The 12,099-nt window shown below is 42.4% G+C and overlaps 1 protein-coding gene and 1 non-coding gene across 7 annotated transcripts in view; one reads left to right on the top strand and one right to left on the bottom strand.

Moving 5' to 3' along the window:
- LOC136379577 (choline-phosphate cytidylyltransferase A) overlaps positions 1-12,099 on the top strand; it is a 96,573-nt gene that overhangs the window by 65,527 nt on the left and 18,947 nt on the right. For all 6 annotated transcript variants that reach the window (XM_066346937.1, XM_066346941.1, XM_066346943.1 and 3 more), the window contains one exon: positions 5,165-5,264. In XM_066346937.1, coding sequence (XP_066203034.1) covers positions 5,165-5,264 — 100 coding nt within the window. The remainder of the gene's footprint in view (positions 1-5,164; positions 5,265-12,099) is intronic.
- Positions 7,848-7,923, bottom strand: TRNAA-AGC (transfer RNA alanine (anticodon AGC)). The gene has a single exon. It is a non-coding gene; the product is annotated as a tRNA-Ala (tRNA).

Raw genomic sequence — 12,099 nt, 5'->3', positions numbered from 1 at the left:
CAGAGCATTCCCCCGGGTAGGCATGCCAGATGGATCCCAGTCAGACGCATGCAGGAGCCTGTCCGACTGCCTCCCCATCCCCATCCTCAGAAATATACAAAAAATAAATAAATAAAAGAAAAAATACTGAAAAAAAAAAAAAAAAAAAAGGGAGGGGGCATTCCCTTGTGCTAAAGCTCCAGGGAGCATGGAGTGAGCTTGAGTATGTCCTATGAAACATGGAGCTCTATGTTTACATATAAGTCTTTGAAGAAGGAGGAACTGCTGAAGTAGTTTATCAGCATTTGTCCCTAAGACAGCAGTCTTTGTAGTGGGAACACCATACGTAAATATTTGCTGTCTGTCTATAGATTAAGGGGGGAATATGGCAAATGCTGAAAAGCCATGATCTTTGTGCCCCTCCCCTCCCCCAACCCCTTCTCTCTCCTCCCCCCACCCTGTAACCCCAACACTGTTGTTCATGTCTCTGAGTCTCATCTTTATGTCCCACCTATGTATGGAATCATATAGTTCTTAGTTTTTTCTGATTTACTTCTTTCACTCAGTATAATGTGGTTTTGTTTTTTTTTGTTGTTGTTGTTTTTATATTTTTCTGAAGCTGGAAACGGGGAGAGACAGTCAGACAGACTCCCGCATGCGCCCGACCGGGATCCACCCAGCACGCCCACCAGGGGCGACGCTCTGCCCACCAGGGGGTGATGCTCTGCCCCTCCAGGGGGTCGCTCTGCCGCGACCAGAGCCACTCTAGCGCCTGGGGCAGAGGCCAAGGAGCCATCCCCAGCACCCGGGCCATCTTTGCTCCAATGGAGCCTCGGCTGCGGGAGGGGAAGAGAGAGACAGAGAGGAAGGAGGGGGTGGGGGTGGAGAAGCAAATGGGCGCTTCTCCTATGTGCCCTGGCCGGGAATCGAACCCTGGTCCCCCGCACGCCAGGCCGACGCTCTACCGCTGAGCCAACCGGCCAGGGCCAGTATAATGTTATCAAGGCCCATCCATGTTGTTGTAAAAGATCCTATGTCATCATTTCTTATGGCTGAGTAGTATTCCATAGTATATCTGTACCAAAGCTTTTTAATCCACTCGTCCTCTCATGGACACTTGGGCTGTTTCCAAATCTTTGCTATTGTGAACAGTGCTGCCATAAACATGGGGGTGCATTTCTTCTTTTCAAACAGTGCTATGGTGTTCTTGGGGTATATTCCTAACAGTGGTATAGCTGGGTCAAAAGGCAGTTCGATTTTTAATTTCTTGAGGATATTCTTACTTCTTTTTAAAATGTTCTGCTTGACCTGTGGTGGTGCAGTGAATAAAACATCGATCTGGAACCCTAAGGTTACTGGTTCAAAACCCTGGGCTTACCTGGTGAAGGCACATATGACAAGCAATCAAGGAACAACTAAAGTGAAGCAACTATGAGTTGATACTTCTCATTCCCCCGCCCCAGAAAAATCAATAAGTAAAAGCTTATTAAAAATAAATAAATAAATAAAAAGTTCTAAAAAGGATAACACAGGGGTCCCCAAACTACGGCCCGTGGGCCACATGCAGCCCCCTGAGGCCATTTATCCAGTCCCCGCCGCACTTCTTGAAGGGTACCTCTTTCATTGGTGGTCAGTGAGAGGAGCATAGTTCCCATTGAAATATTGGTCACTTTGTTGATTTAAATTTACTTGTTCTTTATTTTAAATATTGTATTTGTTCCCGTTTTGTTTTTTTACTTTAAAATAAGATATGTGCAGTGTGCATAAGAATTTGTTTATAGTTTTTTTATACTCCAGCCCTCCAACGGTCTGAGGGACAGTGAACTGGCCCCCTGTGTAAAAAGTTTGGGGACCCCTGGGATAACACATACACACACATCTAAAAATAAATGTTTTTACTTATTTTATAGCTTTAGTATATTTTAAACTAGCTTATGTAAGTGATATTAAAGATAAATATATTTTAATTTTAAAACTTAATTGAGCCTGACCAGTGGTGGTGCAGGGGGTAGAGTGTCAACCTGGGACACTGAGGTCCCAGGTTCAAAACCTAGAGGTTGCTGGCTTGTACGTGGGCTCATGAAGCTTCAGTGCAGGCTCGCCAGCTTGAGTATGGTATCATGGACATGATACAGAGGTCTCTGGCTTGAGGCCCAAGGTTGCTGGCTTGAGCAAGGGGTCACTGGCTCATCTTGAGTCCCTTGGTCAAGACACATATGAGAAGCAATCAAAGAAAAACTGAAATGACACAACTATGAGTTGAGACTTCTCATCCCTTTCCCATTCTCTTTCTCTCTCTCTTTAAAAAACAAACGAACAAACAAAAAACCCAACTTAATTAAAAACAATCTATCCTTATCTATTCTGACTGTATAGCTTGGTTGGTGAGAGTGTCACCTGACATACAAATGTTGCTGATTCAATCCCCGATCAAGACACATACAGAAACAGATTGATGTTTCTGTCTCTCCCTTCCTCTCTTTAAAAATCAGTTAAAAAAATTTTTATTTTGCCTGACCAGGTGGCGGCACAATGGATAGAACATTGGACTGGGCCGCAGAAGACCCAGGTTCGAAACCCCACGGTCGCCTGCTTGAGCATGGGCTTACCAGCTTGAGTGCAGGGTTGCTGGCTTGAGCATGGGATCACAGACATGACCCCATGGTCACTGGCTCGATCCCAAAGTTCTCTGACTTGAAGCCCAAGGTCACTGGCACAAGCCCAAGGTTGCTGGCTTGAGCAAGAGGTCACTAGCTCTGCTGTAGCTCCTGGGTCAAGGCACATATGAGAAAGCAATTAATGAACAACTAAGGTGCTGCAATGAAGAATTGATGCTTCTCATCTGTCTCCCTTCCTGTCTGTCCTCATCTGTTCCTCTCTCTGACTCTATGTCTTTGTCCAAAAAAAAAAAAAAATCCTTATTTGAAAACAGAACAAAACTGTGTTTTCCCAGTCTCTGGATTAGCCCAATCAGGATGTAGTCTGTTTAGAATTTAAAATTCTTAGGGAACATTACTACATCCCAACAGAAATTAAAGGAATTATAAAAGAATATTATGAACAACTTCATGCCAAAAATGTTGACAATTGAGATTTAATAAACAAATTCCTAGAAAGAGACAAATGATCAGAACTGAGCCAGAATGAAATATAAATTGTGAATAGACCTATCCCAAATTTTTAAAAAATTGAATTAGTCTTTAATTTTTCCATTAATGAAGGAAGGAAGAAGGAAGGAGAGACAGAGAGAGAACTTGTTTCACTTACCTGTTCCATTAAGTATGTACTCATTGATTGTTTCTCATATGTGCCTTGACCAGGTTGAACCCATGACCTCTGGTATGTCAGGTCAGGGTTTTATCCCTGAGCTATCTGGCCAGAGCCTTGAATTAGTCTTTAAAAGTCTTTCTGCAAGACAAGTCTGGGCCCAGATGGCTTCATTGGTAAGTGCCGTAAAACATTTAAGGAAGAAAAAGTACCAATCCCAAATACTTCCAGGAAATAGAGAACACTTACCTATTTTATGAGGCCAGATATCAAAGCCAGACAAAAACAGCACAAGAAAGGACAATCATTGTTCAAAATCCCTCACAAATTTAGGTGCAAAAGTCCTTAACAATAGGCCTGACCTGCAGTGGCACAGTGAATAAAATGTCGACCTGGAATGCTGAGATTACCAGTTTGAAACTCTGGGCTTACCCGGTCAAGGCACATATGGGAGTTGATGGTTCTTGCTCCTACTCCCCTTCTCTCTCTCTCTCTCTCTCTCTCTCTCTCTCTCTCTCCACTGTAAAATGAATAAATTAAAAAAAAATTTAAGTCCTTAACAATATATTTAGAAACATATAAAATTATTTACATAACATGACCAAGAAGGATTTCACTCAGGTATGCAAGGTTGGTTTAACATATTAAAATCAATTTATTTAATATATGATAATAAAATAAAAGACAAAACCAAAATATGATGGTTTCAATAATACAGACAAAGCATTTGACAAAATCCAACACTTATTCATTATAAAAACTCAACAAACTACAAAAAGAAGAGATTTCTCAGCCTAATAAAGGGCATCTATAAAAAGCTTACAGGTAACATAATACAGTACTTAATGGTTAAAGATTGCCTAAAACTGGGAAGTAGACAGGATGTTTGTCCTTCCCACGTCTATTCAGCACTGTACTAGAGGTTCCAACTAGTGCAAGAAGGGATAGTAAAAGGAAAATAAAGGCATCCAGATTGGAAAGGAATAAGTAAAGCAGTCTTTATTCAAGATGACATTATCTTATATGTAGAAAATCTTTAGAATCTGCCAAATAAACAAACTGCTGGGATTAATCATTAAGTTTAGCAAAGTCAAAGGACATAAGGTCAATATGCAAGAAGCAACTGAAATCATACACGTACACACACTCACTCACAAATTAATTGCATTTCTATATACTAGCAAGAAGCAATCCAAAAATAATTTTAAGAAAACTGTTGCATTCACAAAATCATCAAATAGAATAAAATAGGAAAAAAGTTAAAACTCTTGATCAAGGCTTTCCTTTATAGAGGAAAAAAGTATACCTGACTCCTTATTTCAGCTTTGCCTCTGAGCAGTTGCTTACAATTCATATAACTTTGTTGATCCTTGTTTTCCTCATCTTAATAATATTGAGGACACCGACTATTGTACTACTTGCTTCACAGGGCTATTATGAGCATTAGAACATACTTACATTGCAAAGAATTACACAGTGATAGTTGTACTTAATAAAGTACAAGGGGGCTATTTGCCTTCCCAGTTCCCTAGTTGAGGTGATTTGAAAATGCACTTACGAACCTTGGCAATTTAGTCACATAGAACAGGGTTGGCTGTTCACCGTGCAGCAGAGGAGCCGTCATTCTGGACCCAGTTAATTGTGACTTGCCAGCCACCTTGCTCAGTCTTTACCCTGCAATCACCAGCCAGACATTTGTCTTTCAGCCCATGATTTACCCATTCGGTAAAATGTAGCAACATTCACTTGTCATTTAGGAATGCTTTTTTTTCTTTTTTTGTTATGAAGTTTTAGGAGGAATTGTAGTCACAGTGTATTGAATAATTGATTGTTCTTTAATACTGCCATTTTTTGAGTATTTCAGTTTGTACCATTGAATTTAACTGTTTTTTTGTCCCTTCACTTTCCTTTTCTTAAGGGGTTACGGCAGCCAGCTCCTTTTTCTGATGAAATTGAAGTAGACTTTAGTCGGCCCTATGTCAGGGTAACTATGGAAGAAGCCACCAGAGGAACTCCTTGTAAGTAAATGCCCATTTTTTTTGTTGTTTTGCTATTGTTTTTAGACTTTAAAAAAAAGATTTTATTTATGGATTTTAGAGAGATAGAGAGAAAGAAGGGGGTTGAGGCCAAGGGGTATTGGGCAACTCCTAGCAGTTGCTTCTCATATGTGCCTTGAAGAGGCAAGCCCAGGGTTTTGAACCAGTGGCCTCAGCATTCCTGGTCGATGCTTTATCCACTGTACCACCAAAGGTCAGGTGTTTTGCTCTTGTTTTTAGCATTCAATGCATTTATTAAATATACACCTACTTTTATATTCTTCCCTCAGTTTACCTATAAAGGCCAGTTGGGACAAGGGGGAGGAGTCCCTCTTATCTCCCTTACTTGTACTCCAAAAAATTTCATTTTTTCTTATTATTATAAACTTGTTTTCCAGTATGTTGTCACAGCTTTGAGATTTAGTAGTACACACTTGCAACCTGGGCTGTTGTCATAGTTATGAGATAGAGTGGAACAGAGACAATAAGATATTAGCCTGAGCTGGATTTTAATCTCGTCTGTTATATGTCAAATAATATGTCAGGCTGTCACATTTAAAAAAAAATTTTTTTAAAGACTTTATTCATTTTAAAGGGTAAAAATAAAGAGAGAGAGAGAGAGAAGGGGGGAAGGAGCAGGAAGCATCAACTCCCATATGTACCTTGACCAGGCAAGCCCAGGGTTTCAAACCAGCAACCTCAGCATTCTAGGTTGATGCTTTACCCACTGCACCACAACAGGTCCAGCAGGCTGTCACATTTTTTTTTTCAAAGTTAGAAGCAGAGAGGCAGTCAGACTCCCACATGAGCCTGACCAGGATCCACTCGGCATGCCCACCCAGGGGGGGGGGGGGTGATGCTCCCTTGCAGTCGGAGCCATTCTAGTGCCTGAGGCAGAGGCCATGGAGCCATCCTCAGCGCCCAACCAACTTTGCTCCAATGGAGCCTTGGCTGCGGGAGGGGAAGAGAGAGATAGAGAGGAAGGAGAAGGGGAGGGGTGGAAAAGCAAATGGGCGCTTCTCCTGTGTGCCCTGGCCGGGAATCGAACCCGGGACTTCCACACACCAGGCTGACACTCTACCACTGAGCCAACCAGCCAGGGCAAGCAGTCACATTTTTAATAACCTTCAGAATTGTTCCCCAAATCTTTCTATCAGTGAGTACCCTAGCTATGATGCTGTTGATGATAGAGGATAAGAACATTCCAGGTTCAGAGATGCTCATCACTTTTATCTTTATTGATATTATAATTTTTCAGTTTTTTTAAAGTCTCAATTTATCATTTTCAAAGCCCATACTCTTTATTTGTATGCTTAGTTTACATAATGTATGTAATCTAGATGCTCTTCTTGTTTTGGGCCATTGGTTTTAGGGATCATCATACATAGAAATTTCCATGAGCATTTGTTGTACATACAGAGTCCTGTAGGCAGCTGTTCTTACTTCTCTGTAAGTTCTTTAATTCTCCTTTTCTTCAGTCCTTTTTTATTTTTTCTGATTACTATTTTAAGTATTCTGTCTATTCTGTAAACATAGGTTTGGACTCAAACTCAGGCAAGAACTAAGGAATAAAAAGCATTTATAGCTACAAATCTATGTAGAAGATATTTGTGGTTACTTCTTAATAGTGTTAGTATATTTGCTCCCTGTTGTAGCTGGGGAGTAGCTAATACAAATAGAAATGAATGCTGGGCAGTGTCAGGCAAGTGATCCCAATACCCCTTGGCTATATCTTGGGTATATGGAGTATAGTTTTTAGGCACTCAAAATTCCAGAGAATGCTTTCCTTTTGCAAAAATGTTCGTACGTGTTGATCATAACCTTTCTGATTCATGATGTGATGTTTTGGGTTTGGCTCCCCTTACTTGAATAACAGACAAGGCTAATGGGGCAGGTAAAATGACAACATGGAAAAATATGCTATATATAACAGGGTGTAATGGTGGCAGGTCAAATTTCAAAATGCCACCAAACAGTTCAAGGGTCACATTCAGATGTGGTAGTAGAGTCAGTTGAGGGCAAGAACTTTTCATGTACTCTGTAATAACACACATTTAGAATGCAGTACCTCTCAGATGTGACCATGTTAGTTTTATTGCTCAGCTTGTTGCCAATCTATTTATGTTTATTAAATTTTTATTTATTGATTTAAGAGAGAGGAAGGAGGAGAGAGAGAGGAAGGGGGAGAGAGAGAGAGAAACAGTTTGTGGAGAGAGAAACATTGATTTGTTGTTCCACTTATTTATGCATTCACTGGTTCTTTTTTTTTTTTTTTTTTTTGTATTTTTCTGAAGCTGGAAATGGGGAGAGACAGTCAGACAGACTCCCGCATGCACCCGACCGGGATCCACCCGGCACGCCCACCAGGGGGCGACGCTCTGCCCCTCCGGGGCGTCGCTCTGTCGCGACCAGAGCCACTCTAGTGCCTGGGGCAGAGGCCAAGGAGCCATCCCCAGCGCCCAGGCCATTTTTGCTCCAATGGAGCCTCGCTGCGGGAGGGGAAGAGAGAGACAGAGAGGAAGGAGAGGGGGAGGGGTGGAGAAGCAGATGGGCACTTCTCCTATGTGCCCTGGCCGGGAATTGAACCCGGGACTTCCGCACGCTAGGCCGACGCTCTACCACTGAGCCAACCGGCCAGGGCCACTGGTTCATTCTTGTATGTGCCCTGACCATGACTGGCAATCGGACCCACAACCGTGGCACATCAGGTTGATGCTAACTGAGCCACCTGGCTAGGGGCAATTGCTGCTAATCTGTCTATATCACCTACACTATAAAATGTAGGTGTGTGTAGATGTACTTTTCACAAGTTTGGAAGCTTATAATTAACCAGCACTAACTAATAAATCTAATTTAAAAAATTTTAAGCCCTGGCCAGATAGCTCAGTTGGTTGGAACATCATCCTAGAGCACGGAGATTGCCGGCTCAGTTCCCCAGTCAGGGCACATACAGGAGCACCTCGATGTTCCTGTCTCTCTCTCTCTCTCTCTCTCTCTCTCACTCTCTCTCTCCCTGCCTCTCTCAAAATTTTTTTAGAAATAATAGAATTTTATAAGTAATTCATTTTTGAGATAATATACTTTATAGTGTCTTTATTATATACATGAAGGAATTAAGGTCCATAGAAACTACTCCTCTACAGTAAAACAAATAATTAGTAATAGAATTGAAGCTAAAACCTAGGTTTTTCCATCTTTTTTTTTTTTTTTTTTTTTTTTTTGTATTCTTCTGAAGTTGGAAACGGGGAGGCAGTCAGACAGACTCCTGCATGTGCCTGACTGGGATCCACCTGGCATGCCCACCAGGGGGCGATGCTCTGCCCATCTGGTGCATTGCTCCGTTGCATCCAGAGCCATTCTAGGGCCTGAGGCAGAGGCCACAGAGCCATCCTCAGCGCCCAGGCCAACTTTGCTTCAATAGAGCCCTGGCTGCGGGAGGGGAAGAGAGAGACAGAGAGGAAGGAGAGGGGGAGGGGTGGAGAAGCAGATGGGTGCTTCTCCTGTGTGCCCTGGCCGGGAATCGAACCTGGGACTCCTGCACGCCAGGCCGACGCTCTACCACTGAGCCAACTGGCCAGGGCAGTTTTTTCATCTTTGTGCTCTTTTCACCCTGGAGTGGTGCAACTCTTCATAGACGTTAGTTATGAACAATAGAAGACCATCAGCCAACTGATTGTATTTTATGTGGTATGGATAGTCATGGATTATTCTTTAACGTTTGCCAGTCTAATTCCATCTCCAGTGTTTCTCCTCTATCTCATTCTGTCCAGTTTTATGTTAAATAGCCAAGTAACTGACTGAATTCATGCTAGCGCTGGACAAGGGATAAACCAGTAATGAATTTACACATACATGCTATAGTTAGTGAATTTTAAACAAATAATTGGTATAAGGGAGCATTCCTCCCTTTGCCCATAATTTTCCACTTGGGAGGTTAAGGTAGTATAAGAGAGAGAAGTTTGTATAATCTAGGAGAAATCTCACCACCCAGAGAAAAAAGAAATGTGGCTTGCGAGAGATGAGAAGATCATCTCTTTTGAAAGATTAGAAAACAAAACAAAACAGTGATATGTTTTCTTGGAGAAAGGAAGAAAAAGCAGAGTGAAGGGCATTAGAAATCTTTTAGGGACAAAATATTTTGGTGATAAGTATCGAAAGAGATAATACATTGAAACTCAGGTCTGTTTGGCCTGAAGGAGAACATCTAGTTACTTAGCCAGCAGTAGTACAAGGACTGTAATTTGTAATCTAATTCAGGACCATTTTGAGAGTGAAAGGGTTTACTCTTTTTTTTTTTTTTTTTTTTGTGACAGGCAGAGAGAGGGACAGACAGGCAGAAGGGAGAGAAATGAGAAGCATCAATTCTCCGCAGCTCCTTCATTGTTCATTGATTGCTTTCTCATATGTGCCTTGACTGGGGGGCTACAGCAGAACAGGGTGACTCTTTGCTCAAGCCAGTGACCTTGGGCTCAAGCCAGCAACCCCACACTCAAACTGGTGAGCCAGCGTTCAAGCTGGTGACCTCAGGGTTTCGAACCCGGGTTCTCTATGTCCCAGTCCTACGCTCTGTCCACTGCACCACCGCCTGGTCAGGCGAAAGGGTTTACTTTTATTAATATGCTGAGACAACAGATGTAAATCAGAGGTTATGGTTATTCTGGCCAATAGCCATTTGGTGTAAGAATGAATAACTTATGCTTCCTCCTCGGATTTTCTAGTTCAACAGTGGCCCCTTCTGGTCATTTGGTTAATATACTAGCCTAGGCTCACCAAAGACGAGATTAAGTCATAGGGAATTGAGAAGTTGGGAGGCTGGGGGAAACACTGAAGATGGCAAGAAGCACATCTGGGGATGGTCTGAGAGAAAGGATTCAGTAGTGACATAATGGCCTAATAAAGGATGATTAGCTCCTGACCAGGTTGTGGTGCAGTGGATAGAACATTGGACTGGGATGTGGAGGATCCAGGTTCGAGACCCCGAGGTCATCAGCTTGAGCGCGGGCTCATCTGCCTTGAGCAAAAAGCTCACCAGCTTGGACCCAAGGTCGCTGGCTCAAGCAAGGGGTTACTCGGTCTGCTGAAGGCCCGTGGTCAAGGCACATATGAGAAAGCAATCAATGAACAACTAAGGTTTCGCAACAAAAAACTGATGATTGATGGTTCTCATCTCTCTTCGTTCCTGTCTATCCCTCTCTCTGACTCTCTCTGTCCCTGTAAAAAAAAAAAAAAAAAAAAAAGGATGATTAGCTACTGGCAAACAGCCACTAGTTCAACAACATTCTATGCTATTTTCACTATCAGGAAATCTCATTTTGCTCTTGATGGATGCTAATGGCAAAAAATAACAAAACATTCTTTTTTTTTTTCTCATTGATTTGAGGGAGAGAGGGAAAGGAAGAGAGAGAGAGAGAGAAGGGAAGGGGGAAAGTGAAAGAGAGAGAGGCATCAACTCATTATTCTACCTTAGTTCTATTTAGTTGTTCACTCATTGGTTGATTCTCATATGTGCCTTGACCTGGGATGGAACCCATGACCTTCATGTGCCAGGTTGACGCTCTGTCCACTGCGCCACCTGGCCAGGGCCCAACAAAATATTTGTAATTTTTGTATTCTATCCTTTGTTTTATAGAATCAAGTAAAGTGAGGTTTATAGCTACTCTGGACTTTTTTAGAAAAGATGGAAGTATGTTAGTTAATTCTTGATCATGGTTTCTAGGATATAGATGAGATATACTACTCAGGTTTGGTTTGGTTTTGCTTTATTTTATAGATGAGGAAACAGGTTTAAAAATGTTAATGATACAGAGGAAAGAGGCAGGTTAAGCTTGAGCCATAACCTTTCCAACTCTTAATTCATCATATTATTTCTGAGTTTTTTCATTGTCCTGATGTGTTTATTTTATTAAAACATTTTATTTTTTTAATTTATTTGTTTATTTATTTATTTATTTATTTTCATTTTTCCGAAGCTGGAAACGGGGAGGCAGTCAGACAGACTCCCGCATGCGCCCGACCGGGATCCACCCGGCATGCCCACCAGGGGGCGATGCTCTGCCCCTCTGGGGCGTCGCTCTGTTGCAACCAGAGCCATTCCAGCACCTGAGGCAGAGGCCACAGAGCCATCCTCAGCGCCCGGGCCATCTTTGCTCCAATGGAGCCTCGGCTGCGGGAGGGGAAGAGAGAGACAGAGAGGAAGGAGAGGGGGAGAGGTGGAGAAGCAGATGGGCACTTGTCCTGTGTGCCCTGACCGGGAATCGAACCCGGGACTCCTGCATGCCAGGCTGATACTCTACCACTGAGCCAACTGGCCAGGACTATTTATTTATTTTTTAAAACATTTTATTTTATGTATTATAAAATTAGTACATTTTCATTACTAAAATTCATAAAGAACAAAAAAGTATGAGTGAGCCCTGCCTGGATAGCTTGGTAGGTTAGAGCGTTGTCCCAAAGTGCAAAGGTTAGTTCAATCTCTGGTCAGGACACATACAGGAACAGATCAGTGTTCCTGTCTCTCTCCCTCCCTCCCTCCCTTTCTTTCTCTCTGAAATCAATAAAATAAGCATTAAAAAAAAAGGTATGGCCTGACCAGGCAGTGGCGCAGTGGATAGAGTGTCAGACTGGGATGCGGAACGACCCAGGTTCGAGACCCCAGGATAGCCAGCTTGAGCGTGAGCTCATCTGGCTTGAGCAAAAAAAAAAAAAGCTCACTAGCATGGACCCAAGGTCACTGGCTCGAGCAGGGGGTTACTCAGTCTGCTGAAGGCCCGCGGTCATGGCACATATGAGAGGGCAATCGGTGAACAACTATGGTGTC

This window comes from Saccopteryx leptura, chromosome 8, assembly GCF_036850995.1.
Source record: "Saccopteryx leptura isolate mSacLep1 chromosome 8, mSacLep1_pri_phased_curated, whole genome shotgun sequence".
In the NCBI taxonomy this organism is placed as follows: domain Eukaryota; kingdom Metazoa; phylum Chordata; class Mammalia; order Chiroptera; family Emballonuridae; genus Saccopteryx; species Saccopteryx leptura.
This window is presented reverse-complemented; position numbering and strand designations above follow the sequence as displayed.